This window comes from Bombus pyrosoma, linkage group LG7 (assembly GCF_014825855.1).
Source record: "Bombus pyrosoma isolate SC7728 linkage group LG7, ASM1482585v1, whole genome shotgun sequence".
In the NCBI taxonomy this organism is placed as follows: Eukaryota; Metazoa; Arthropoda; class Insecta; order Hymenoptera; family Apidae; genus Bombus; species Bombus pyrosoma.
Window position 1 is genome coordinate 948,045 of NC_057776.1, and position 24,837 is coordinate 972,881.

The 24,837-nt window shown below is 30.4% G+C and overlaps 1 protein-coding gene across 2 annotated transcripts in view; it reads left to right on the plus strand.

Moving 5' to 3' along the window:
* LOC122568874 overlaps window positions 1-24,837 on the plus strand; it is a 78,986-nt gene that overhangs the window by 17,575 nt on the left and 36,574 nt on the right. Inside the window, exons 1-2 of one of the 2 annotated variants that reach the window (XM_043729126.1) lie at window positions 2,268-2,739; window positions 4,520-4,756. In XM_043729126.1, the coding sequence (XP_043585061.1) occupies window positions 2,673-2,739; window positions 4,520-4,756 (304 nt within the window). In that variant the 5' untranslated portion in view covers window positions 2,268-2,672. Of the gene's footprint in view, window positions 1-2,267; window positions 2,740-4,519; window positions 4,757-24,837 lie in introns of those variants that run through there. The other variant, XM_043729127.1, reaches the window with a different exon arrangement.

Sequence of the window (24,837 nt, forward strand, 5' to 3'; positions counted from 1 at the left end):
CCATTTCTCAAATATGTGGCAGCACCCGTCAGTACAAATACCGTCATTTCGACGCTAACTAAATCGGACGACGGCAGCGCAGTGGTTAGCGTTTTAGGTTATGAACGTTCGGAACAGGGGTGTTCGAATCCCGGCAACCGAAGTGCGATTTTTCTTCCACGATTCTTAAATAGGAAGAAAGTACAGTGACATATTTACAGCCAGCAACTACTATTATCACGGACAACTCCCATGCACTTCAAATATGTTATTTAAATAATGGCAAAGTGTGATCTTAAAACGAACTGTCGTAATCTAACGGTACCAGTTGAAGGTTAATAGAAATAATAACAGAAAACAAGTAGTAGAACAAAATAGAAATAGATGAAACGTAGAAATCCTTCACACGAATTACATTAAGATCGCTGTAATCCATCCATCCTGTATGCAATACCCCGATTACGATGATAATTTCAAAAGGCATGGCAAAGGGAACGAATAACTTCGTAGTTAAGAGAAGTACATCTTCAATTCAATTTCATTCCTCTTCGCGTCAGTTCACGTACGTTCAATTATCTTTTCTCTATCTGTTGAAGAATAATGTAAACGGTATATTCTTGCAGAGGTATGAAATAACGTCTATATTGCTCAGGAAGAACTAAATTACACCATAATTCAATATATCATGCAAGTATTCTGCATCCAATTAACCCGCATTTATTGCTTTTATCTCTTAGAGAAACTTGTTTCACGACGCAAATTAAAGTGTGATCTATCTGCTATATCGAACCATTACGAATCTAATCCTAATTTGTCTGAAATATAACATATTTTAACAATAAAACAAATTCAAACCTGTGCTTAAAATAAGCTAAAAAATCATGGTATAATTTACGATTTCATTGAAATTCATTATGCCATATCTGAATTCAAGGAACTGGAACTGAAAGAACTTGAAACCACTTCACCAGTGTGAACCCGTGATTTATCTGCAATGTCCTGTTAGATTTTAGGTGAAGTTGAGATTATTTCAACTTGCCAGTATAATATTATTTCCAGTTTGTTCTTCTATTTTCACGCAGCATCTTCTTTAACGCTATTTCCGTTAAGATGTCCAGTTAAAATTGGGTGATTCGAATTCAAATTACCTTGAGTCAAGTAACTTGTATGTAAATCAAGTTAATCGAATTTAAGGAATTTGAATTCACGTAGCTTGACTGACCTGAACGAGATTTTCTATGGTTTTAGAGAATAAAGTACAATCGGTAAAATGATATTATTGTGGATATTGAAAAGGTCTCGCATAAAAGTTGGCTTTACTTGGGAGAAAGTGTAATGGTAGAACATTACTCTTTGTCTCGACCAAAAGTATTCCTTTGTAAATAAGTTAGTTTTTCACGAGATTCTATAAGCGAAGAAGCGTGTATTGAGTAATCTTATAATTTATAAACTAGTGTTAATTTTCAATCTTTTATATAACGATTGATTTATATGTAATTAGATATGAGCTCCTTAGATTTGGAAAATATAATAATCACAATAATATTAAGTTCTTAAACGTTATGATTTTATTATTAATATCGTTTGATCATTTGTAGATAAATCCATAACAATTTGTAAGTGTATTGGATTTCAAAAATCTGATTTATAAATCATATGAAAATATTCAAATATTAAATTTACAAAATGATACAAGGTAAGCAAACAAAATTTTGATCTGACTACCAGCATTTTATATCACATATTATATTTTACTTTAATCCCAAACAAAAATTATCACTGTTTTGATCGTTACTAATAAGTAGATTGAGGATAATTATATATCGATGGGAAAGTGAGAAAAAATGTACAGAATGCGTGGATAATATTAAAAAATATTCAGAGTTAAAGTAATTGATATAATATTCAGAGCGCAAGTTCCTAATTTGTGCATCGTGCCCTTCAAAACGCATTTCAATTAATATAAAAAATATATATACACATAATAATTATAATCGTATTATGAAATATTTATATTTCATGTATTTTCTTTACATTATAAAATGTGTTTCTTTGGATCTATATGCGGCGGAGAGAATCACAGGTTAATTTATCGTTATAAAATGGAATCGTGACTTAAAGAAAGTTGGAAAACACTGATTTAGAGCGAAACAAACCTCCGTTTAAATTCCACTTTTTTATTTATCTACATAAAAATATAAACAATCATCTACAGTTTACTGATAACTGTACCACGAATTAGATTACAAAAAGAAAAAAGAAAAAATATATTATAAAAGAAACGAGGATGATGATTGCACTTCAATCTTTCGTGACTAATTACACAAATAACGCAACGTTTTATTGCTCGCTTGGTAATCAGTGTAAATACGTGGTGGGCACCACGGACAAGTGTGGCTGACGGTACTGTTGCCGTTGGCCTCTGATGGGACATGCAACTCACGTCATCACGCACGAGCTGCATTAAAGTCATTGCAAAGCGGGACGTTGCCTCATCAAGCGTTGGAGTTTTCAATCCGATGATTTCAATGGCCGGCAAGAGCGTCGCCACCTCCGTGAACGCAAATAGACATTCAGCTCAGCGATTCTACCTTTCCGTTTTTTCCCTGCCTTTTGTCTTTCTGCCATTCACTTTACGCAATTAGAATCGACGATCGATTGAAACGACCGATTGTTTATTTTGTCGTTTATCAATGTGTCATCAAAACAAAGCTTTTTTCATCCTTCGTCCGATGGTGGAAAATCTTTCATTAATTGCAGGTATTCGTATCTGACAAAAATTGATTCAAAAAATATTTTTTATTCTCTTTGAACAGTTTAATACTTTTCGTTGACGTTAGAATGTTGCTTTCTTGAATGGTTTCTAGTATTTTTGAAAAGCAAGTGTAGCTTATTGCAATAAGTATTTAATTTACTAATTAATAGTAGTAACGAATTAATTAATAAATAACGAATAAGTAATTATTAAATAACGAATTAAGTGGTAAGATATGGGTTATAAATTCCCGTTGCATAAATAATTTTTAAAATTGTGCACAATTTTATTTTTAATTTTATCTTATTTTAAATGCAATAATTTTATTTCAAATATTATGTGCCACAATTCATAAATAATCAGCTTACCTATCATTTATAAAATTTACGTGTGTAGAATTGTACTTTTATTACTAAATTTAGTTTCCTTATTATACTTGTTATTGTTATAAACGAAAATTTATTAGTCTTGAGATATGTATAATTTTCTGTGCTGGACTGGCTTAAATGCGCAGTAGAAATATTCGTATGCGAGTATCAGTGTGTGCAGGTATGTGTGTGCGGCGTCTCGAAAACAGACGAATGTAAACAGTTCAGTCGATTAACTGTCGGGTATAGAAGAAAGTGCCGATACGCGTGCAAATGTGTATCGATGAATATATCAGAAGTCGTTCATAAAGTAAATATATAACTATTCCAATATTAATTGCAAGTGTAAATTTTGTGTTCCCGTAACATTATTTCGGCTTTAAAGATCCACGATTCTCAACAATTAGCACTGGTAATTTATAACCTGTAAACTTTCGTCAATAATATCGGTTAAGAGAGTCCAGGAATAAATTTCTTTCAAAAGTTAAAGAGAATGGTTCTTGTATATTGAAATATACGTAAAAATTGTTTTCTAAAGGTCTTTCCTTAAGATTCTCATGTAACTGTATAAAACGTATGAATTTATTCCACGTTGTTTATTGTTAGGAATTTGAAAGAAAGTAGTGGTCACTACGTGATTTGAATACTGATAGAGGCTATGTTATAATAAGCAATTACTATCAAGAATTAATTGTTATATTATAACGATATGTTGTTTTATTTGTAAACGTATGTCGAAGAAACTTCAACTAATTATCAGAGAACGTATTTTATTTAATTCACACGCAGGAAAATTCTCTATATGATATCCTTTTTAAATGATATTAATTTTGCAATATTTGAAGATTATTCTCATTTCGAATGGAATCCACGCTATTACCACTTTACTATAAAATAAATATATTCAGCGTTCGATATATCGCTTGTTAGAAATCTTTTTAATACATCTTCATTTTCAATGAAATTTATTCAAATTTGGCCAGAATTAAACTAGGAATTACTTAATTTTAATTTGTATTTTTCGTCTTACATATAAATTCCATTGATAGTTTTTATTGCGTCAAACACAGAATACGATTGAAAATAAAGTATTAAAAAATGAACAAATTAATACATACTGCAGTTCTCCAATCTTTTGTCTCAATCTCGTTTCAGTTTCACACTTCCCTTCAATTTGAAAAATTTCTTAATGATAAAAAAAAATACGATTTGGTTAAAAATGGAGCGAAAGATGCAATAGAGTTAACTTGAACTTCTATGGATCATTTATAATCCAAGAATACGAATTGATGACAGGCGCGAAACTGCTCGTTATTATTATTAGGTCATCCGCGTTTACACTGGTGTTTAACACATTAAAGTCTGATAACCGCTGTCACTTACTTAATGATGATCGTGTCTTTGTATTGGATTACAGGCTGCAACGGTGCCGGATGCGGTTACCCTGGGGCTCCTGCACATAGTAGCGTTCGGTTCACAGGAACAGGTGCCGAAGACGTTATAGACGAAGAGGATGCCCTTCTAAAGGACACGATATTGCCCGAGGGCACAGTGGCTACGTATTCTTGCGAACGAGGGTTTGAACTCCTTGGTCCTGCGCGGAGACAGTGTCAGGTTGATGGCTCGTGGACACCGGAAGGGGTTCCATTTTGCGGTAAGTCCATATATTCTTTAAAAGTTACGAGAAAATGTTATTTTTTCAGTAGCCATTATGAGACATAAAATTGTATAAGGATCGAATGAAAAATATATTCTACCTATGTCCCATTATATCATACAATTTATCAAATGTGGGTTGTATAAAAAGTTATACAACAATATTAGTTCACCATAGAAATGAAAGTCCTTACGTTTTGTGTTGCAAGTGCTCGGATGTTCTTGCATCTGTTTGTCTGTATTATATTTTTGAAGAAGCGAGAAGTAATTATATGAAGAAGTTCTACAAGTGATAGACTCAATTCTTTGGTTACTTTAGACGATAATTTGTCAACTAATAGTATTGGAGAATTGACGAGTAATAGTTTGTAAATTATTGTATTCCATTTTATAATGTCGCAATTTTATACCAAATCAGGTGGAATAATTCGAAATTTGTAAAATTCCATTTGTTTTATTTTTATAAAGTTTTTATTTGTTTTATATTTATAAAGTTAATCATATTCAATAAAGTTTCTAATATTCAGCAAATTTAGGTTTTATATATCATTTGCTATAAAGAAGAATGCAAAAATAAGAATAATTAAATTGTTTATATTTCACTCAACCAAACTATTTATTATTTAACTTTTAAAATATAGCCTATAAATGGCATAGGTAATTTCTCATCATCTATGAACTTGTAATTATAAGTTATATCTCAATATGAGCTATTAAAATTTTCATATAAGATTAAAAATGATTAATATTTACTTGGCAATTCTTTGAAATACATTTTTATTTTGTTTAATATATTACATTTATTTAGGTATTAGATAGATTAGGAACTGGGTTCTGAATTTCTATATTTTACTCTATCCTCTGTAATCTGAGATTTAGTCGGGCTCCCATTTTTTTCAAAAATTAAAACGCTTCCAATAGTAAGGAATATATAGATTACAAGGTGGTCGAGTCTTCGTGAATGTTTTGTTAAATTTCAATATAACGGATTAGGCAGTAAATTGCAAGCATTATTTGTATCATTTACCCGTTAAAGTACTTTAATTTTTATAAAACTCACGTACATATTCCTAGAACTGGCATTTTTACAAGTAGCTTCTTCGATTCTTTATTCGTCTAAGAATGTTAGTTCCCCCAGTTTCTTTTCTTGTTAGTGTTGCGTTGAAATGTAGGAGTCGTAAAATGTTCGATGATTTAAATAAAAATGCGAAGAGAATATTGTATGTAAAAGACACGGTGAATAGATTGCGCTGATAGAAAAATTCTCGCACGAGCCATTGAGATAGGTGTGTAACCGGGAAATACGTTCGCGGATGTGGGCTTAAGAGAAAGTTTGACGTTCCGAGGAAACTTATGCGTACTTCCGGTCACGCCTGTATGAAGTATTTCACCGCGTTACGAATTGTTATTTATGAAACATAAAATTCTATTAAAACGTAATGACCATATTAACATCAGAGGCTTTTGTTTTTAAGTGAGTCTTGAACATTCACAGATATTATAAATGGAAATTTGTCATCTCTATTTATGATGTTTTTAATATTGCAGAAATTGAATTCTGTTTGTAATATAATATTTTATGAACTCAAAGCCATTCTTTGCGTGAAACGATGTAATGACGTTTAATGACGTTTCATTGTCATGTGACATTGCATTTTACTAATAATTAATTTGTGATTTCTAAATTACTATTATTAATAATTAGCTAATTTCTAAATTATTTAAATGACAAGTAAATAAATATTTTTATTTCCTTTATCTATATTTTAAGTATTATAAATAAAAGAATTAAAATATTCCAAATCCATGATAATTTACCTTAAATATTTTTCTTTCTTTACATTTTGTGTGAATTGTTTGTTTATAACACTCAATATGCATTAGTGTAAAAATGTCACGAAATAGACTAACACATCTAATAGAAAAATTGTCATTATTTATTTATGCATACATCGTATCATTTATTCTCCGCTGATAGCTGACAAACTTGTTCAAATTTCCACAATATTGATAAGTCTAATCAATGATAAAGCATTAGACAAAAGTGAATTAATTGCCAGCGTAAACAAATCAAGGATGACGTGTTTGAAATAAAAATTAAAGCATATAGATAGCGGATGTTTTCTTTACGCTCTTGAAACAAAGGAATTAACACAGTCAACGTTATTTCTGTATTAAAATAACTTGTCTAAAATTATAAAATCTGAAATATTCGTATAAAGATGTAAAAAAGAAATTTAAAGCTGAAATTTCGGAAGGCGACTAACCTGATTCAGCGTGTCCTTGACCGAGGAGACCGGTGACAGTAGAAGAAATGCTAAAGATAGTGGGGGTATTGCACCGTTAAGTCTGAACCTGTTACCTCCTAAGAGCGCCCGCGGCCTTCTCAACCTGGTGCGCATTGCTGACATAGGTTCACCATTTCGTCCTTCCCGGTCCAGCTCGAATTTTACTTCCTCCTTCAAACGTTCCACTCTTTCGTGAATACCTTTTAGGCTAAAGAATTGCCGAGGAATTGCCGAAGAATCTTGAATATGTATGACTTTGAATGCTAAACATTCGAAGTTTCGATATACGAGTATCTGGGAGAATAAAATCGCATTCCTGAACGACATAAATTGAGTGTAAAGAATGTAATAGAAAATATAAAGATGTACAGCTTTCTCGAAGCTGAAACGCTCGTAGAGGATTGGATATAAAAATAAATGACGGAATTATTTGAATAGGTGATGATTTTCTTTAGGATGTATGCAAAGGATTTCCACAATTTTGTTTAATTAGAATAATTCATAGGATAGAATATTTCATGGTAGTTTATGCGATTTATTTATAATGGAAACAATTGGAATGATTAATGGATAGAACGATTTTTTCGTGGAAAATGTGTCTGATCAATAATTATTATTTGTAATTGTCGAATAGAATCACATATGGCAAATAATATTCGTAAATGTCTGATTGTAGCAACATTCTGTTTTATAATAAAAACAATTAGCAATTAATTAAAAGACATTTAATTAAAAGCATTCTATTAAAAATTATGAAATGACGAGTCGCGTCAGAAACCAAATTTAACTGTAAGTTTTCTATTTCTGAAATTCTTTAAATTATTATAAATAACGAGGATCATGTCGCAACAATGTAGAGATCTAATCGCATGCTTTTCTGCTACAAATGTTCGGTAGATTTACAAAAGAAAGAGGCTGATGGGCAAATATATGTTCAATGAATTTTTCGTTTCTTTCTTACAGTTTTTAAAGAGGAATAACATGGAACGTTATGCAATTATGTTATGTTATAATTATAATAATTATACAATTATATCGTGTCACTTAATGTATTGATATCTTTAGAAAATATCTACGTTTTAATATTTTGGAATATATACCTACTGTTAAGAAGCAAACTAAAGGATTACACAATTGAGTGACACAATCGTTGTTTGGTTTACGAGTAGTATATTAAATATTTAAAATAGATATTATATACACGAATTAGTATGTTTTTCTTCCTTCTGATAGTTTATTTTTATCAATAGCAATTAATTACAATATTACATATAATAATTCTTTTGCTTCTTCATATCTAATATATTTAATTTAAACGTATAACTATATTAAAACATATAATTTATTCAATTTATAAACCTTTAATATATTTATACAACATGAAAACATCAGTTTCAACATGGATAATTGTTTGAAATTTAAAAAAGCAGAATAGAATAGTAGCATAGATAGGATTATGATATACAATAAATACAATATTGTAGAATATAATAATAAATAAATAATAATAAATAAAATATATATAAATATATATAATAAATAATAATAAATAAAATATATATAAATATATATAATAAATAATAATAAATAAAATATATAGAGAACTAGAAATGAAATACAATGTATGTGTATATACAGTGTGGTTGGTAGCTGGTGGTACAAGCGGAAAGGGAGTGATTCTACGCGAAAAAAGAAGTCGAGAATATAGAATAAAAATTTTTCGTTTGAGGCTTTGTTTAAGAAAAAATTGACTTTGAATTTTCGCATAATCGGACATCTAATTATTGGGCCATATTTTTTCGAAGGAAATGTAACGTCAGCAGCACATTTCGATTTCTTATAAAACTGAGAACCAGAGGAAGTTTAATTTTTCAACAAGAGGGTGCACCGTCACATTTTAGTCGTCATGTGAGAGATTTTTTAAACCAACATTACCAAGGTTGGATTGGTCATGCTGGAACAATAGCTTGGCCACCACACTCTCCTGACTTAACTCCGCTTGACTTTTATTTATGGAGCCATATTAAATCAATTGTCTATTCTGAAGAAATCGCAAGTTGCGAGCAATTGAAAGAAAAGATTATTGTAGCCTTTCATACTTTAAAACAATCGAATACGTTAGAAAGTGTTCATAGAAATTTAAATAGAAGAGCAGAACTATGTGTTCGGCAGAATGGGCAACATTTTCAGCAATTTTTGTAATAATAAACTTTATGATTACTTCATATTATTTCATTATGTATTCCTAATCTTCCTTTATGGCAAAAACAAACTTAAACTGCGATAATATCCATCGAGACAACGATCTACAGTGAGATCCGTTATAACGAGACGTGATAAAGTGCACGCGTACCGAGCGAAAATTCAAAGTCGATTTTCTCGAAAACAAAGCCTCAAACGAAAAATTTTTATTCTACATTTTCGACTTCTTTTTTCGCGTAGAATCATCCCCTTTCCGCTTGTACCACCAGTTACCAACCACCCTGTATATACACATACGTCTGATATGCGTCTGATAACGCAATTTTCATTCATATTATTCGACGTACGGTTTACGGCAGTATATCTAATTGAGAAGACCAAAGAATCACCGTAAAAGATTCAGATCTGGGTCGTCATGGCACAAATTAGAAGTACATGATTCCGATACGCTTCAACTATCTCAAGGACTGTCCTCCACCTTATTCAGCTCATTTTTGCAGTCGAAAAGGCACACAAGTACATTCCAATTACCAGGCTATTTATAATATTTAAAAGGTAAATGATAGTTAATTATCGTTAGATGTACCTATTGGATTAATCGGCTATAAATTATCATTAGACCCGTATAAATAAATTAGAAGTCTATAAAGCGCAAATAATCGATGAAGCATCAATACACATAGCTAAAGTGTGTCTCTTGGAAAGTAGTTCCATCGCGAATCCAGGTCCCCATTAATCCGTTTACCGTTGCTAAATTCTATCACGCAATTTATGCCTTGGAAAAACGTGCCAATCTTTTGAATTGTTCATAATGCAAGCATTGTATTTCTTAGAAGCAACAGTAGAATGTGTTGGCTAACGCTTTCAAGCATTGATTACGAGCGAGGAGAATCTTTATGTCAGTATCTTTGGTGAGGAACAGGTTTTTTTTATTAACTGGAAAATCTATAGTTAAGTACGTCAAAAGAATTTACAAATAATAAGACAGTAACTGATTGCTATTTTCAACCTTAATATCTTTTAAACTATTACAAAATTTCGCTTAAGACGGTCGATGAATTTAGAGGTGGTTGCTCCTAACGATAATTTGATAACAAGAATAACAACTGGAAGAAATTATTAATTTATGTTCTACATTTTCCTCTTCTGTTTGATATTAATATTCATAAAATAGTTCAACAAAAATGACCTCCCATTATATGAAAATAAAATTACTATCCGCAGAATATTGTGCCATAATTGGTTCGGATAAGATTCTACTATAAAATTAATTATAGCATTCACATTTAGAGATATGTAGCGATAATTTCAAAAAGAATACAGACTTTTAGAGTAATTTTTTATAAACTTATGAAAGATCGTCCATTAAAAATCATCACAATTTAACTTCATTTGCTTATATGTATTATATATTATATATTATATGTTTATAAGAGACAGCACGTGTCTCATGATGTAATTTATTGTTATAAATTCTTAGATAAGTATTATCATTTTTCGAGTAGTTTCACTATACTCCACTATAGATTAAGATTACGCATCAAGTTTCCTATGAAGTAAACAATTTGCAGTTAAATGTGAGTAATGATCGTAAGATTATTATAATCGTCTTAACGTACATTTTTAATTGCTGACAATAACCAATAGATTATTTCATTCGATTATGCGTAGATCATTCTCAAACGTAATTAATATTATAACAACTGATTAGTATTGTAATTAACTTCACTATAAGTTTGAGAATGTACAGAAATTTCCTGAAGTAAACATCGTTTGCTGTCTGATTTTTACTTTTATACGTATATCGATATTAATGATTGTAATTATCGGTATCAGAATAAATATTGATAAGAGTGGAATGTTGGAAGTCCTTCGTGAAAGGACGCAGTTTACAACCGGAAATGTCGAAGAAAATTGATTGCACAGGCCTCGATTCTGAAAGCTTCAAGGCTTTCACACGATCAGACTGGCCTCCATTTCCAATTACATATATACGTGTTTCACTATTGCTTCTTTTATACCTACATACACATATATGAACACTTTTAATTAATGTCAAGTAATTTAAATTTAAAATAAATTACAGATTTAAAGAACGTGAAAAAAAGAGGAGAAGATTCGATAATATGTAATATCGATAGTTTCAAAAACATTTGGGATACGTTCTTCGATACTATTAATACGCTTAATTACAATTAGAGAAAACTGAGAACATTTCTACAAATTGATATTTTTGTGAACTAAACAACAGTAATCTGTTGCATATTTGATATATTTTTATATATTGCAGCCATCCTATTTACCTTTTTAATTTATAAATTTCTTAAAAACACATAAAAATCAGCAATGTAATTCTAAGCACTAATTTCCATCATTGTATCAGTGTCATAATTGGATATTTAAGTACCGAGTTTTCTAAGTTCATCAAATGGTATTTCAACTGAGGGAAAACGTACCACTTTGGTAATTTCAATCAGCAGACCTGAACAGCCAATGGAGCGATAGCTAAAGCTTAGTCGCTATCCTAACTGCAGAAAGATACTAATTGGAGCATAAAGATTTTCGATTTTTCAACCTCATTTATTCCGAAAGTTAAGCTTCGGTTGGCTTTAAATTGATAATGAAGCATCATCGGCTATATAAAATTGTTCAATTATTTATAATCAAGAAGATCAAAACACGATACATATAACGAAGATATAAACATGTAATTTATAGACTACTACTTTAGTAACAATTTAATAACTAGATTTATTCTTATAATATTTTACTATACCTAAACTCTTTTTAAAATGAACAAACGGAATTTTATCTTCGCTAACAGTTTCTTTAAAAATAAAATATTATCAATAATCGCGTATTAATATATATATGTTACATAGCCATTAAGAGGAGCATACTTTTCTAAATTACTTTACAGTCCTATTTGTATCGATATTCATCACCTACAAGCTAAATGATATAAAATATGAATTTTACGAACATCCTAAGCTAAATTTTTGGATTTTTATTATAGGGAAATAATTTTAAAGTTATCTTTCCATTCAGTTTCGTTTTGTCAAACGCGTACCTCTATTGTAACTTTGGAACATTTTTTAACGATTTATTATCGCGGTACTAATCATGCTCTTGAGTTTTTATGAAATTAGAAGCATACCTTAATTTTTAGATAATTTATATTTATGTTATTCCCCTCCCATTTATGTTATGTTAATATGTACGAGTATGTCACTAAAATAGTGGCCTTTTTTAGCTACCAAGCAACATCAAAGGTAGAGAATCAACAAAAGTGGATTTATTATGTGGTTTCCTATCTGTAGCCAACGATGTAAACCTCTTTTACATAGCGAACTAGTTAATTTTACAATGACATAACTTTTGAATGAGACTCGTAACAGTATCAAACAGCAACCATTATTACCATTCTTATTTCCGACAGACAAATCCCCTTTTTTTTGACGAAATGTATAGTACTTGTTGAGAAAATAGCTGGTTATGATTAATTTGACACGGCCCCGTTTTCATCGCAAATAAACAAGCAAACAAATTCAGAATCTCAGCGGGAAATTGGTCAGTCAGCGTTTGAGCTGCAGTTTCTCGTAATTTTCTGCCAACCGCAAAGGCGGATTGCCACTTACGCGCTTATGCGTGAACTTGACTTTTCGAAGGTAAACTTCTGCACCGTTCACCACCAACTGGACGCGTAATCGCGCTTATACCGTAATTTTAACTGAATGCGAAAAAAAGGAAAAGAATACCAGCCATTCCATCGATGCCATTCTAAACAGATTCGAGTCACATTACATTTCTTACTGGTTGGAAGATAACTTTCATGAGATGGGTATTTGTTTCTATAATTTTTAACCCTTGCAAAATTGATTTTTCATTGTAAACAAATTTTGTTCAAATTACTTAGCTTCAAAATATTTGGCATGTGTAAAACACGCTTGAAACTCTTAGGATAATCATTGTATCTGTTGGAAAGCTAGAAAAATTTAAGTAATCGACGTAAGAAAGTTAAAAAAAATTTTTTGCGGATATAAGTATCATAAAAAAAAGGATCTGCTAAAATCTATAAGTATCTATATCTACGAAGGATAAATTAATTCCGCATCGTGTGGAACCACAGTATACGAAATGAAGAATTAACGCAAAAATGATGGTTAATGTCAACAATTAACAAAAGTTCATACTCTACTTCTGCATACCTGAGAGAAATAATTAATAATTTTAAATAATTAATTTAAAGTATTCGCAAATCTCGCCGGTTTTTTTATCTAAAAAGCTTGGAGTTGCTACTTCTTTATAGCAGGAAAATTGTGAAATGCAAAGGATTGGCGCTCTACGAATTAAAAATGGATAAAAAATTTCAGTATTCAGAAATTCCAAACGCAAATATAAAACAACACATCGCATCTGCTCGGTTAAAAAACATCGAATGACAGTGTCTGCACTTAAAAGTTCTCATTATGTTCTTTTTTGTACGGATTTCTCCAATTTCTCCAATTCTTGAACCGTGGTAGAGCGAAATTTGTAGAATTACCGTTGTGTGTGGGTTTTCCCAATTTTGTAACCGTGTTAATGCGAATCCGTGTTGTAAGAACACTGTGTTATGCGAAGGATAACTGGTATTTTACCAATGTCAAATTTTTTTATCAAAAGTTTTATCAAAAACAGAACGTTTACCCAAAAGTGTATATTCTTTTTATTATTATTTATTTAAATTTTACAATTTGTCCAGTAGGACATTTGGTAAAATATTACAGCTGTAAATATTTGGTAAAATATAGCAGGTGGATGGTTACTCCCAGCGGGACTCCATCTTCCAGGAAAAGTGTATATTTGCATATAAAATTAATATACTTGTATAGTACCAACTACGGTACTAAGTACTAACACTATAGTACTATGTTTTGGTTAGTAGAGTATTAGCGGAGTATTAGTAAAATTTAATATTTTACATTAAGCTTTAGTTATCATTGCCCTTCTTATTATTTGTTCATTTCATGTAATATTCTATTTCTAATTAGCGCTTAATTTCTATTTCTTAGATTTGTTAATATTTTAAATAAATCTTTTGTGAAATGCATGGTAATCGTTTCTGCAAAATGCATTGCAACGAAACTAATGCGCCGATGACGCAGTTTCGTTTCTACTAGTTATCAAGTAAAATCACGTTTTTGCATCTCTAGTTACAGTGTGTAACTTTTACGCCAACTTTCACTCGTTTTCTTTCAATTTTTCCATCTGTAAAGGTACTAATCATTGTCTTTAGATCTTCACGATGACAGTTAAAAATGCTGGTATCCTTCATTTGTGCTTTTCAAGACCGTTTTCCTCGAGCAAATCGCATTAACTGTATTTGCGAGTGACACGAAACAGTCAGCGATATTTTCTATGAATGTAAAACGTTAATTTCTTATGTTAATCTTCGTCATTATCTACAAGATACTTTTTAAGAAACATGTAAAAATACCATTAGGAATAATATTGTATTTGCAAGCATTTACGTATTTCATTAAATGAGATGTTTTCTCATTCATTCAAATAAGTTTATTGTAAAGTTAATTATAATTATATGCATTATGCAGCTGGTTATCATCCGTTTCGTATAGAAATCTTGTAGAAAATCTAAAATTTTGTCAATTTGTTCTTCGGGTAGAAACCAGGAAATATGCAAATACGCATGTGCATATCAATATTTTAATGAAATCTTATAACAATATGAAACGCAAAGGAAATGGTATATGCATATTTTTCAATGCAGTACATTCGAGAAGAAAATACATAAATATGGTTTGTGCTTTATAGTTATTTATTACATTAAATATATCAAGTAAAAAATTAGTTTGTTGAATAAATTTAATATGGTGATGTCGTACTGCTTATGTAAATATTATATACATTTCTATATATATATATATATATAGACCTAATATAGTACCTAACTGTATGTATATATACATGCATTTTCAAATTTTTATTATTACTTAGTAACAGACATTAATTCATAATTATTATATTAACACTTAACACTTTTACTGTATATCATATTAGAAGTGGGACAATTATCATTTTCCTCCTATCTCATATTTTGTTATAACCCCTTCATGCATTTTTTAACAATGTTTGTTTTGTATATTGTCTCTGAAAATATCATTTTCATATTATCCTTATTATTTTTAGAAGATCATAATAAGGATAGAATACATATTGTACCGAATATATATTTTTCTTTCTCCTTTTTGTATGCTTTCTCTTATATTGTATACTTTATCTCTTTTCGACTTAAAATTAGTGTAACAAGATATAGAAGGGTAAAGAATACTTTGATAATTAAAAGTTAATTAAATAACAACATATTTGATCACCGGATATTAAAAATTTGTTTTTTGTGTGAAAAATTATATTAATAAACCTACAAAAATTTGTGGAGAACATTGTAAATTTTAATTTACTGATATTATGTGTTACGTGTTAAGAAATGTTAAGTTGGTATATGGCTAGTTCCTACAAGCTAAGTTGGTACGACTTCTAACGACGCTCTTTTGTTTTAGGAGTCGACCACGTGTTAATTATCTAAGTGTATCCGATGTGTTCAGACGTTTTGTACGAGGTGGCGAAATATAGAAAGGGAAATAGAATCTGTGTGAATCTATTAAATATCAACCCCAAACCTATATTTAATAACATTACATAATAATACAGCTGGAGGAATAGATAAGTGGACAATTAATGAAAGTCGGTATTAATAAAGTTTAATCGAATTGTGATATTATTATTACATACTTAATTTTTAATTATTACATCTTTGCAATACATCGATTATTTAGTAAATAATTAAAATTAATATTTATATTTTTGTGCTGTATTAGCTGTATTTAACGAAAATTAATTGGTACTTATTTCTACTACCTGCCTGTACCTAACTGTATATAAAGTGGAATATTTATTTAGATTTTCTTAAAGAAATGAAACATCGCAGAGTCATGATCATCTTTGCATTAATTATACTTTCATATTAGAAGATTTACGATTAACATTCTCTATGCTTAAACTTACTTCGTGCATAGAAGTAGAAAAGACGTTCGCATCACGCATACGCGTGACCACTAACTGTGACGTGATAATCAAAATTGAACAATTACAATCGATCAATCATGGTTCAATCGCTTGAACGCTTCTTGGCATGTAAATCGTTTATATCTGTATTATAATCGTTAATAGAATACAAATGGACTATTCGTAACATAAATATTTAAATAATGCACGTATAGATACGTGATTTGCGTAGAAAATGGCGTGTAGTGATAATTATTGGTTTGCGGGTGAGCATATAAATTCAGAATTCAAAGCTTCAAGTAAAATATATACATACACTTTATTTCGAGGTTTTAGGAATATAATTTTTTAATATAAGTTGCGTATGTATATTTCTTCTTTATTTTTACATTTAATTGGATATATGTATATATGCCTTAATAGTGTTTCATCTCATTTAAGTCTTTGCATCATAATTAATGAATTTTTAATATCGTTAATTATATATAAAATATATTTATCTGTTTAGGCATTTAATTAGTTTTCAATTGCATTAATTTGTATTTAATATCTAATAATTTATTACTTGTAAGTAGTTGATCATTCGTGAAATGCTTGCCAATACATATACTTTTTAATTATGTCATCATATATGTCACACAGTTTCCGAGTTTCAGAATTCCATTTTCTTAAACTTTATTCACTAGGATGATATTTTAGTGAATAGAATTAACTGCACTTCCGTTGACTAAATCCAGTTATTTGAACGTGAATTCCAATTATTTGGTCGAGAAATCATAGGTAGAGAGAACCAGTGAACTATTACACACGTATATTAATTCCAGTTATATTAAATATTTGTCTGCAAATCGCTCGTTGTAATTTTGATGTGTTTCCTTTTTCAGAATAATATGATCTAAATTCAAAGGATAATTAGTTATAATCAAACCAAATCAAGTAGTGCTAAAATACAATACATATTTAAGTTTTGTTGATGATCTTAGTTAAAACAGGAATTGATTAATAAAAGTGAAAATGAGAAATAAAACTTCATGGAAATAAAGAACTTTGTAGATATAATAAAATTGAAATACTTTTATGAACACAGTTTTAAAGTAGGGAAAAAATAATGTAATCGATTTAGCTGAAATTAGGATGACTATTGCTCAAATTTAAAAATCCGAATAATATCGGCTGTAATTCCGTATGGCATCGATGGTCGATAATGACGAGATTTGGTAAATATGTATCATGGGATGAGATATAAAATCTGAAATATAGAATCTTAGCTTTAGGAAATCGTGCATTTGAAGACTACTGCTCCTTATACATACATAGTTATACATATAATAATTCTTTACTGATATTAGCTACAATATGCGGCAATTAATATAACAATGTAAGTATAAATGATGTATATATGAGGGATAAATATATGTACGTTTGTATATATTAGGATCAGAAATGACCAATGAGCGAAAAGAAGACAATCAGCTCCTTCTAAACAGATTTTAAGGAATGTTAGCATTGGTTTGGGTTAGATCAACGCTGTCGCCAACACGATCCAGAATTCTAGAAACAATGAAAATCTATTGTACATACGATATAGAGGCATGATTTTCCCAATCTAAGATTTTATATTTGAGGCTCATTATTTTGTCTAATGACATCCACAATATTTGGTCTCGATCGACTACTGGTGTTATTTGGGATTTTATCTAAAATATTTTCAAAAATGCTAAGATTCCTAATAAATGCACCCTGGTATGTTACCAACGAAGTAATACATCGCGACCTCAAGATACCCACGGTCAAAGAAGAAATAACAAAATACAGCAACAGATATAGCAAAAGAGTCAACAAACATCGAAATCCCCTAAGGCTAAAAAAACACTACCCGTTAGACCTAAGCGCAAGATTTAACTAAATATTTATATCAAGTAATATTTACTTATTTATAATTATACTTATCTATAATAAGTATTAACTTATTATAAATAATTAGCCACGTCACTGCGTCACGTCAGAGAAAATTATTGAAAATTCTCAATGCGAGAATTGATTGTAAATTACTAATAAACAAAAAAACGAAAATCTAAAATATTTAACGCGAGACAAAAAAATAACCTGTTACTAACATTTGACAAAAAGTTATACAAATTCTCCTAAATGCATTTTCTAGAAACTAATTTTCTAAATATAAATTTATATATATTTTAAAAATAAAAATTATGAATATCAGCCAGTAACATAAAAATCAAAATTCCGCGGCCAGTAATACAATATGAAGAAACAAAAATATTCCAATCACTTAGTCCTTGCTTATCAATAATTTACACCATATATCACGTACAGTACAATACGTATGCATACGTATTACTTACTATATTACATAAATGAATCACGCGAAAGAAAGAAACAGGAAGTTTCAAAAACTCCACTGTACTCACGTGTTCCGCGTCCAAAGAAGTAAATACAACATCAATTTTCAACAATAAACGTATTGTTATATCCCAAAGATTTGAAAAGGCTCGGAGTTCAATAACAGGAATCGTTTTCCTTTGTTCTACGTTCGATCAGGATGTATCAACAAGTGCTGAAGCTGTTGATCGTTTTCCTCGATCTAACGTATTTGAATAACACGGCCGTGGAGACGAAACCTTTCGCAATAATCCGTATAAGAAATAACTGTAAATTATGACGTATGCACGTGTGTGTCGGGAGAATGCGTGTGGGAACGCGTGCGACGTGTAAGCTAACTCAAAGGAATCGGTATGTAGGTTTAGGTCGAGAACGTATCAATTACACGTTCTGTGTGTAGTCTATCTGTTCACAGCTGCGCTCGGATAGAATATAGATTGACTTCGTAATCAGATACTTTTTTAAATTGGCTGCTTGAATGCTTCAATAGTTCCCTTGAATAGAATTCCTTGGCTTCGTGATCGACTTCCCACCTTCAATATTCACGATTATGTGCTCTATCGAAAGCTTCGGATATGGTATAAGGTCCCTGCCTTAACAAAAACCAAAACAATTCTTTTTTTCGGTTAGTAGGATATTTAAGTGGCTGCTAATTTATCGAGTGTATTATAAACAGTTTTTAAGCCAGCTACATTTGAGAACAGATTATTTAACTCGTTATTAGTGGCGCGATAAAAAGTGAAATATATCGTGTGAATTAACACGTTGACTGCCAGGCGGATTTTGCATGGTTTGCCCAAGGCGCCGACGTGAACTTTCATTATGCGATGCATATTATGTTGAAATATTATTTGCGGCAAATAAAAGAGTTATAAAATCATGCTTGAAGCATTTTTCGTGGCGACCTCCACGGCGTTGTAGACAATTATTACGATTTTTCAAATAATCGTGCTATGTACTTTTAACGTTTGCTGCATCGCCGGTGACCTAACCTATAACCTAATCGAGTGCCGGTCACCGGTGACCTCCATGGCAGTCAACGTGTTAACAGTCCGGTGACCGTAGTTTTTTACGGGGATATGACATCTTAAAAGGAAAGTTCGTTTGACTAACGTTAATAATTTCGGTTATAATTATCTTGATTAAATAGTCATATTTCTGAAAATTAATTTTTTTTAGTTCTTATACAATACCTCCTTCGTGATTAGAGTAATTCTAACGAAAAGTTATTTGAGTCAGTTTCTTATTTCTCATATGCTTTCTTGCTAGGCTTAAAGTACGTAATATCTTCTTACTCTTTTGTTATTATACCAGAGGCTAATGATATTTTGTAACATATAATAGGTTCGTGCAGACTTTAAGATGAAATTGAAATTAGGCGATTCGAATATGCTCTGAATGTTGTCCGTAGTATCGATTCATTGGAAATAAATGGAATTCTTTAATGATTTCTTTTGCCGGGTTTACAACGATAAACAAGTTGCCCTATAAAATTGTATACAAATTTATGTACAAAATGTATTCTTTAAACTTTCGAGTTTGGAGTTTAAATACATATATTACAATTCATCATCATTAAGTAGTTTTGCAATAAAGAATAGTACGCGATAATTTATTTTTAAGAAAACAAAATTTTAATTATTGTAAAAACTGATTTTAGAATTATTTTCGAAAAATAATGATTCTGGTAGTATAAGATAGAAACGATCATCGAAAGAAAAGTTTCAGCTTCTTGTAACAATTAACCAGAATGAAGCTTTCACGTAATTGTTTTACGAAACGAAATCGATGTAGACATCGTTTTCAATCATTATTTTTTATGTTCTATAAAGAGACTTACATAAAGAATCGTGCAGTTTTACAAATTCTCAGAATGTTACAAGATAAGCTGGTAAATTTCTCTTGAATGTTATTAAATGGATATTATACATACTGTTTAATAGAATAATAATAATAATCAATTAACTCCCAGCCTTGTGATTTGTTTTATGGCTGCACCTGCTAGATCACTTCTACATGGAATGCTGTGACATTAATATGAAACATATAATGTCACTTGAGTTAGTTAACATACTATAACTTGAATTTAATGACTTTAATTTTTAAATTGAAATAAAATTTGTTTTATTATTTGTGTGTTATGGCTTTCAATTTTTAAATTGAAATAAAATTTGTTTTATTATTTGTGTGTTATGACTTTTAATTTTTAAATTGAAATAAAATTTGTTTTATTATTTGTGTGTTATGACTTTTAATTTTTAAATTGAAATAAAATTTGTTTTATTATTTGTGTGTTATGACTTTTAATTTTTAGATTGGAATAAAATTTATTTTATTATTTGTGTGTTTTTCAATCATAATCTATTATGAATGTGACTGGGTAATTATTATGAAATAAGCGGTTGGATTATTATTATACTGGGTTGTTATTATGTTTATTATAAAATGTTTTATTATCAGATCTTGTTTTATGTAGTGATCGAGGCCTTTGATGAATTATTGTATTGTGTACTATACTTATTTTTAATTGTTATATTGTTTAAATAATCGTCGTAAAATGTCGTCATAAGTAATTAATGTGAATTAAGCAAAAATTAAGCAATTAAAAATATTTGTTATATTAATATGAAAAATTCTGTGTAGGAAGAATATCTATAAGGAATAGAGTATGTCGTTATATTAACAATTCACTAAAAAATTGTACTACTTATGTATACAGTATTTTTATATATACAGTACCTTTTCTTAACTTTATTTTATTTTAACATCCTATTACCGCAATCATATTTGTTAAATTGTTTTATTTTATTATTTAACTATGACTTAATAAGTCCAGAATTTTCCTCCTTTGTATTTAAAATATTTTACAAAACTTACACAAAAGTATTTTCTAACATTTTTGTTATATCAAGTATAAAAAGCTTCTAATCATATTTTTGATATTATGTTCTTGAACTTTCGTTATGTATACTGTTACATAACGAACGTGTGTCGTTTTAAGGAAGGGAGATGGACGATTGTATTTATAAATCTTGATTTATTTGAAAGTGATTAGTATGTAAGAACCAGTATGCCACTATGACTGAATTTAGAAAAGCGTTCAAGGAAAACCTTCTTTGTCCCTATATAGCGTTAGCAGATAACATTTCCTTTTTAGATTTCTTTCACGTGGAAAAATAATGATGCTACTTTAAACTGCCAATCATACGTTTGGTGTGTTAACAACATAGAAGCAATTATATAATATTTCATCGATAATTATAATTTATTTTTATGATTTAGTAAAAATGAGGCGTTTAAAAACTTGAATAGAAATTTACAAATCTTTGATGGTAAATCGATTTACTTAAAATGTAACTGAAATGGAGCTGAAGAAGATGATATCTTAAAACAGTTATGTATTAAGTTATCATGCCGCAGCTCATAACTGTAGGTATAATTAGATTGTAACTCATCGCTTTTTATCTACGATATTTAAAACTTTAACAGTTAGGAACATGGTACGGTTTGTAGTGTGTAGCAAGTAACGTTATAACAGACTTGTTTTCTGACTAATATCTTCTGCACAATGCATTTGCTGTCTCATTCATACATCTTCAATTGTTCTGCAAGTATATATTTTAAGGTCGTGGTAACAGATTATACTCACGAATGCGTAAAAATGTCTTGAGACAATGCTAAACAATACTCTGTGATCCAACGTTAAGACATCTACTAAATCTTTTCTATGCATAAAAAGCTGCATTTTAAGCAAATCAATCTTTTCAACATACATCGTATAAATCGAATATTTTTAATAATATTTATCTTAGATGTTGTTACTCATAAGATTATGGCATTATTCATTTTAGATATCATTATATCACCAAGCTACAAAGTTATTTATTTTATACATGTTTATTTATGAAACTATTAACACGTTGACTGCCAGACGAATTTTCTATGGTTTGCCCAAGGCACCGACCAGAACTTTTCATTATGCGATGCATATTATGTTGAAATATTATTTGCAGCAAATAAAAGAGTTATAAAATCATGCTTGAAGCATTTTTCGTGGTGACCCCCACGGCGTTGTAGACAATTATTACGATTGTCCTTTTTTCAAACAATCGTGCTATGTACTTTTAACGTTTGCTGCGTCGCCGGTCACCGGTGACCCCCATGGCAGTCAACGTGCTAAAGTAAGATCTGAAGTTATTAAAGCATTTTATTTCAAATATTGATACTGGGAAAGTTATTTTTTTATAGATTTTGCAACCTATTATTTTTATGTAATACAATCAAAATCTCAATCTTCTCCAACATGTTGAATATCATCAATTTTGCGTCTCTACTTTTACATTCACTACAGACGCCATTAAAGAGATTCTCCTTGCGACACTGTCTGCGACTATAATTTCTTGCTGTCGCTTGAATAAATTAGCGACGCCGATTTATAGGGGTCGGCCAGGATTAACCTTGATCGCGTGAAGCAAAATAGGCCTTAAATCTTCTACAAAATATTTATGATTTTTATTCGTCTTTTACAGTTATGATTCATATCGTACTATTATACTAATATACCAATTTATTTGCGTGTGATATAGTAACATTCCATTGAAATAATCTTAGTTTGCATAATTTAAGTCGACTTGCTAATTAATTACATAATAAACGCTGATCATAGTAATATCCTACAAAATATACATTATCATCTTTCTGAGTTTAAATTAACTTTTATTCTTTCTTTCGTCGTACTTCATTTTAGAAAATTTCGTAAATGGAAAGATAGGAAAAGTAAATAGAAAGTAAAAATTATTTACATTTTACAATAATGTATTAATTATTTCGTGACGTCAATGTCTCTACTTGACACCCGTGAAGTTATTTATTAACTTGCAAAACATACATTTCTTTATTATATTTCACATTTTTAGGTTTTCATTTCATGACATCAACGTCTCTACTTTTATTATTTTATTGCAATTTTACAATTTGTCCAGTGGGACATTTGGTAAAATGTTATATTTTAAATATACATAGCATGTGCATGGTTAACCCCAGCGGGGTACCATCATCGTGTTTGTTAGATTATCCTTTGTGAGATCAGCTGGGTTTTTTTGGATTTTTTTTTATTGTTTAATTGCGATTTTACAATTTGTCCACTGGGACATTTGGTAAAATGTTATATCTTATAAATACATAGCATATGGGTGGTTACCCCCAGCGGGGTACCATCTTCGTGTTTGTTAGGTTATATCCTTTGTGAGATCAGCTGGGTGTTTCCTTTTTAGTCTTCTTTCTATGCTTGTGTTGATCGTTTCCGCAGCCAGCCGGTTTGGGTGTGTTGTTATTCTTTCTCTGTACCTTTCCGCGCATCTGCTAATTTCCTTCTTGACCGTTGATTTCCCAGGTCCTTCCGAATATCCTCGTTTCTAACGTACCATGGGGCGTTTACTACTGTTCTAAGAATTTTTGCTGGTAATGTCTCTATTTTGTTTATATGGCTCTTTGCTGCTGTCCCCCATAGTGGTATTCCGTATGTCCAGATTGGTTTTATAATTGTTTTGTATATTTTTAATTTATTTTCTATGCTTAGTTTGGATTTTCGACTTGTTAGCCAATGCATTTGTCTCCTTGTTGTCTGTATTTTGTCTATTATTGATTTAATATGCTGTTTCCATGTGAGTTGTGTATCTATGTGGAGTCCTAGGTATTTGACTTATCTTGTTTGTGTTATGTGCGTGCCGTTCAGTAGGATGTTTGGTGGCGTCTGTTTTCGCAATGTGAATGTAATATGGTTGCATTTGTTGGGGTTTACTTTTATTTGTTTAGCTTGCAACCACTTTTCTATTTTTGTGGTGTGTTCTTGTAGTAATGTGACTGCTGTTTCTGGGTTAGTGTGCCTGACTAGTACAGCTGTATCGTCCGCGAATGTCAGTATTTTGCTATTGGTAGTTGTTGGTATGTTGGCCGTGTATAGTGCGTATAGTATTGGTCCTAGGACGCTTCCTTGCGGAACCCCTGCCTTGATGTCTTTAACTTCAGAGTATGTGTCCTTGATTTTTATTACGAAGGTTCTGCCGCTTAAGTAAGATTTTATTAATTGGTATATTTGTTCCGGGAATTGTTTTCCGACTGTTTGTAG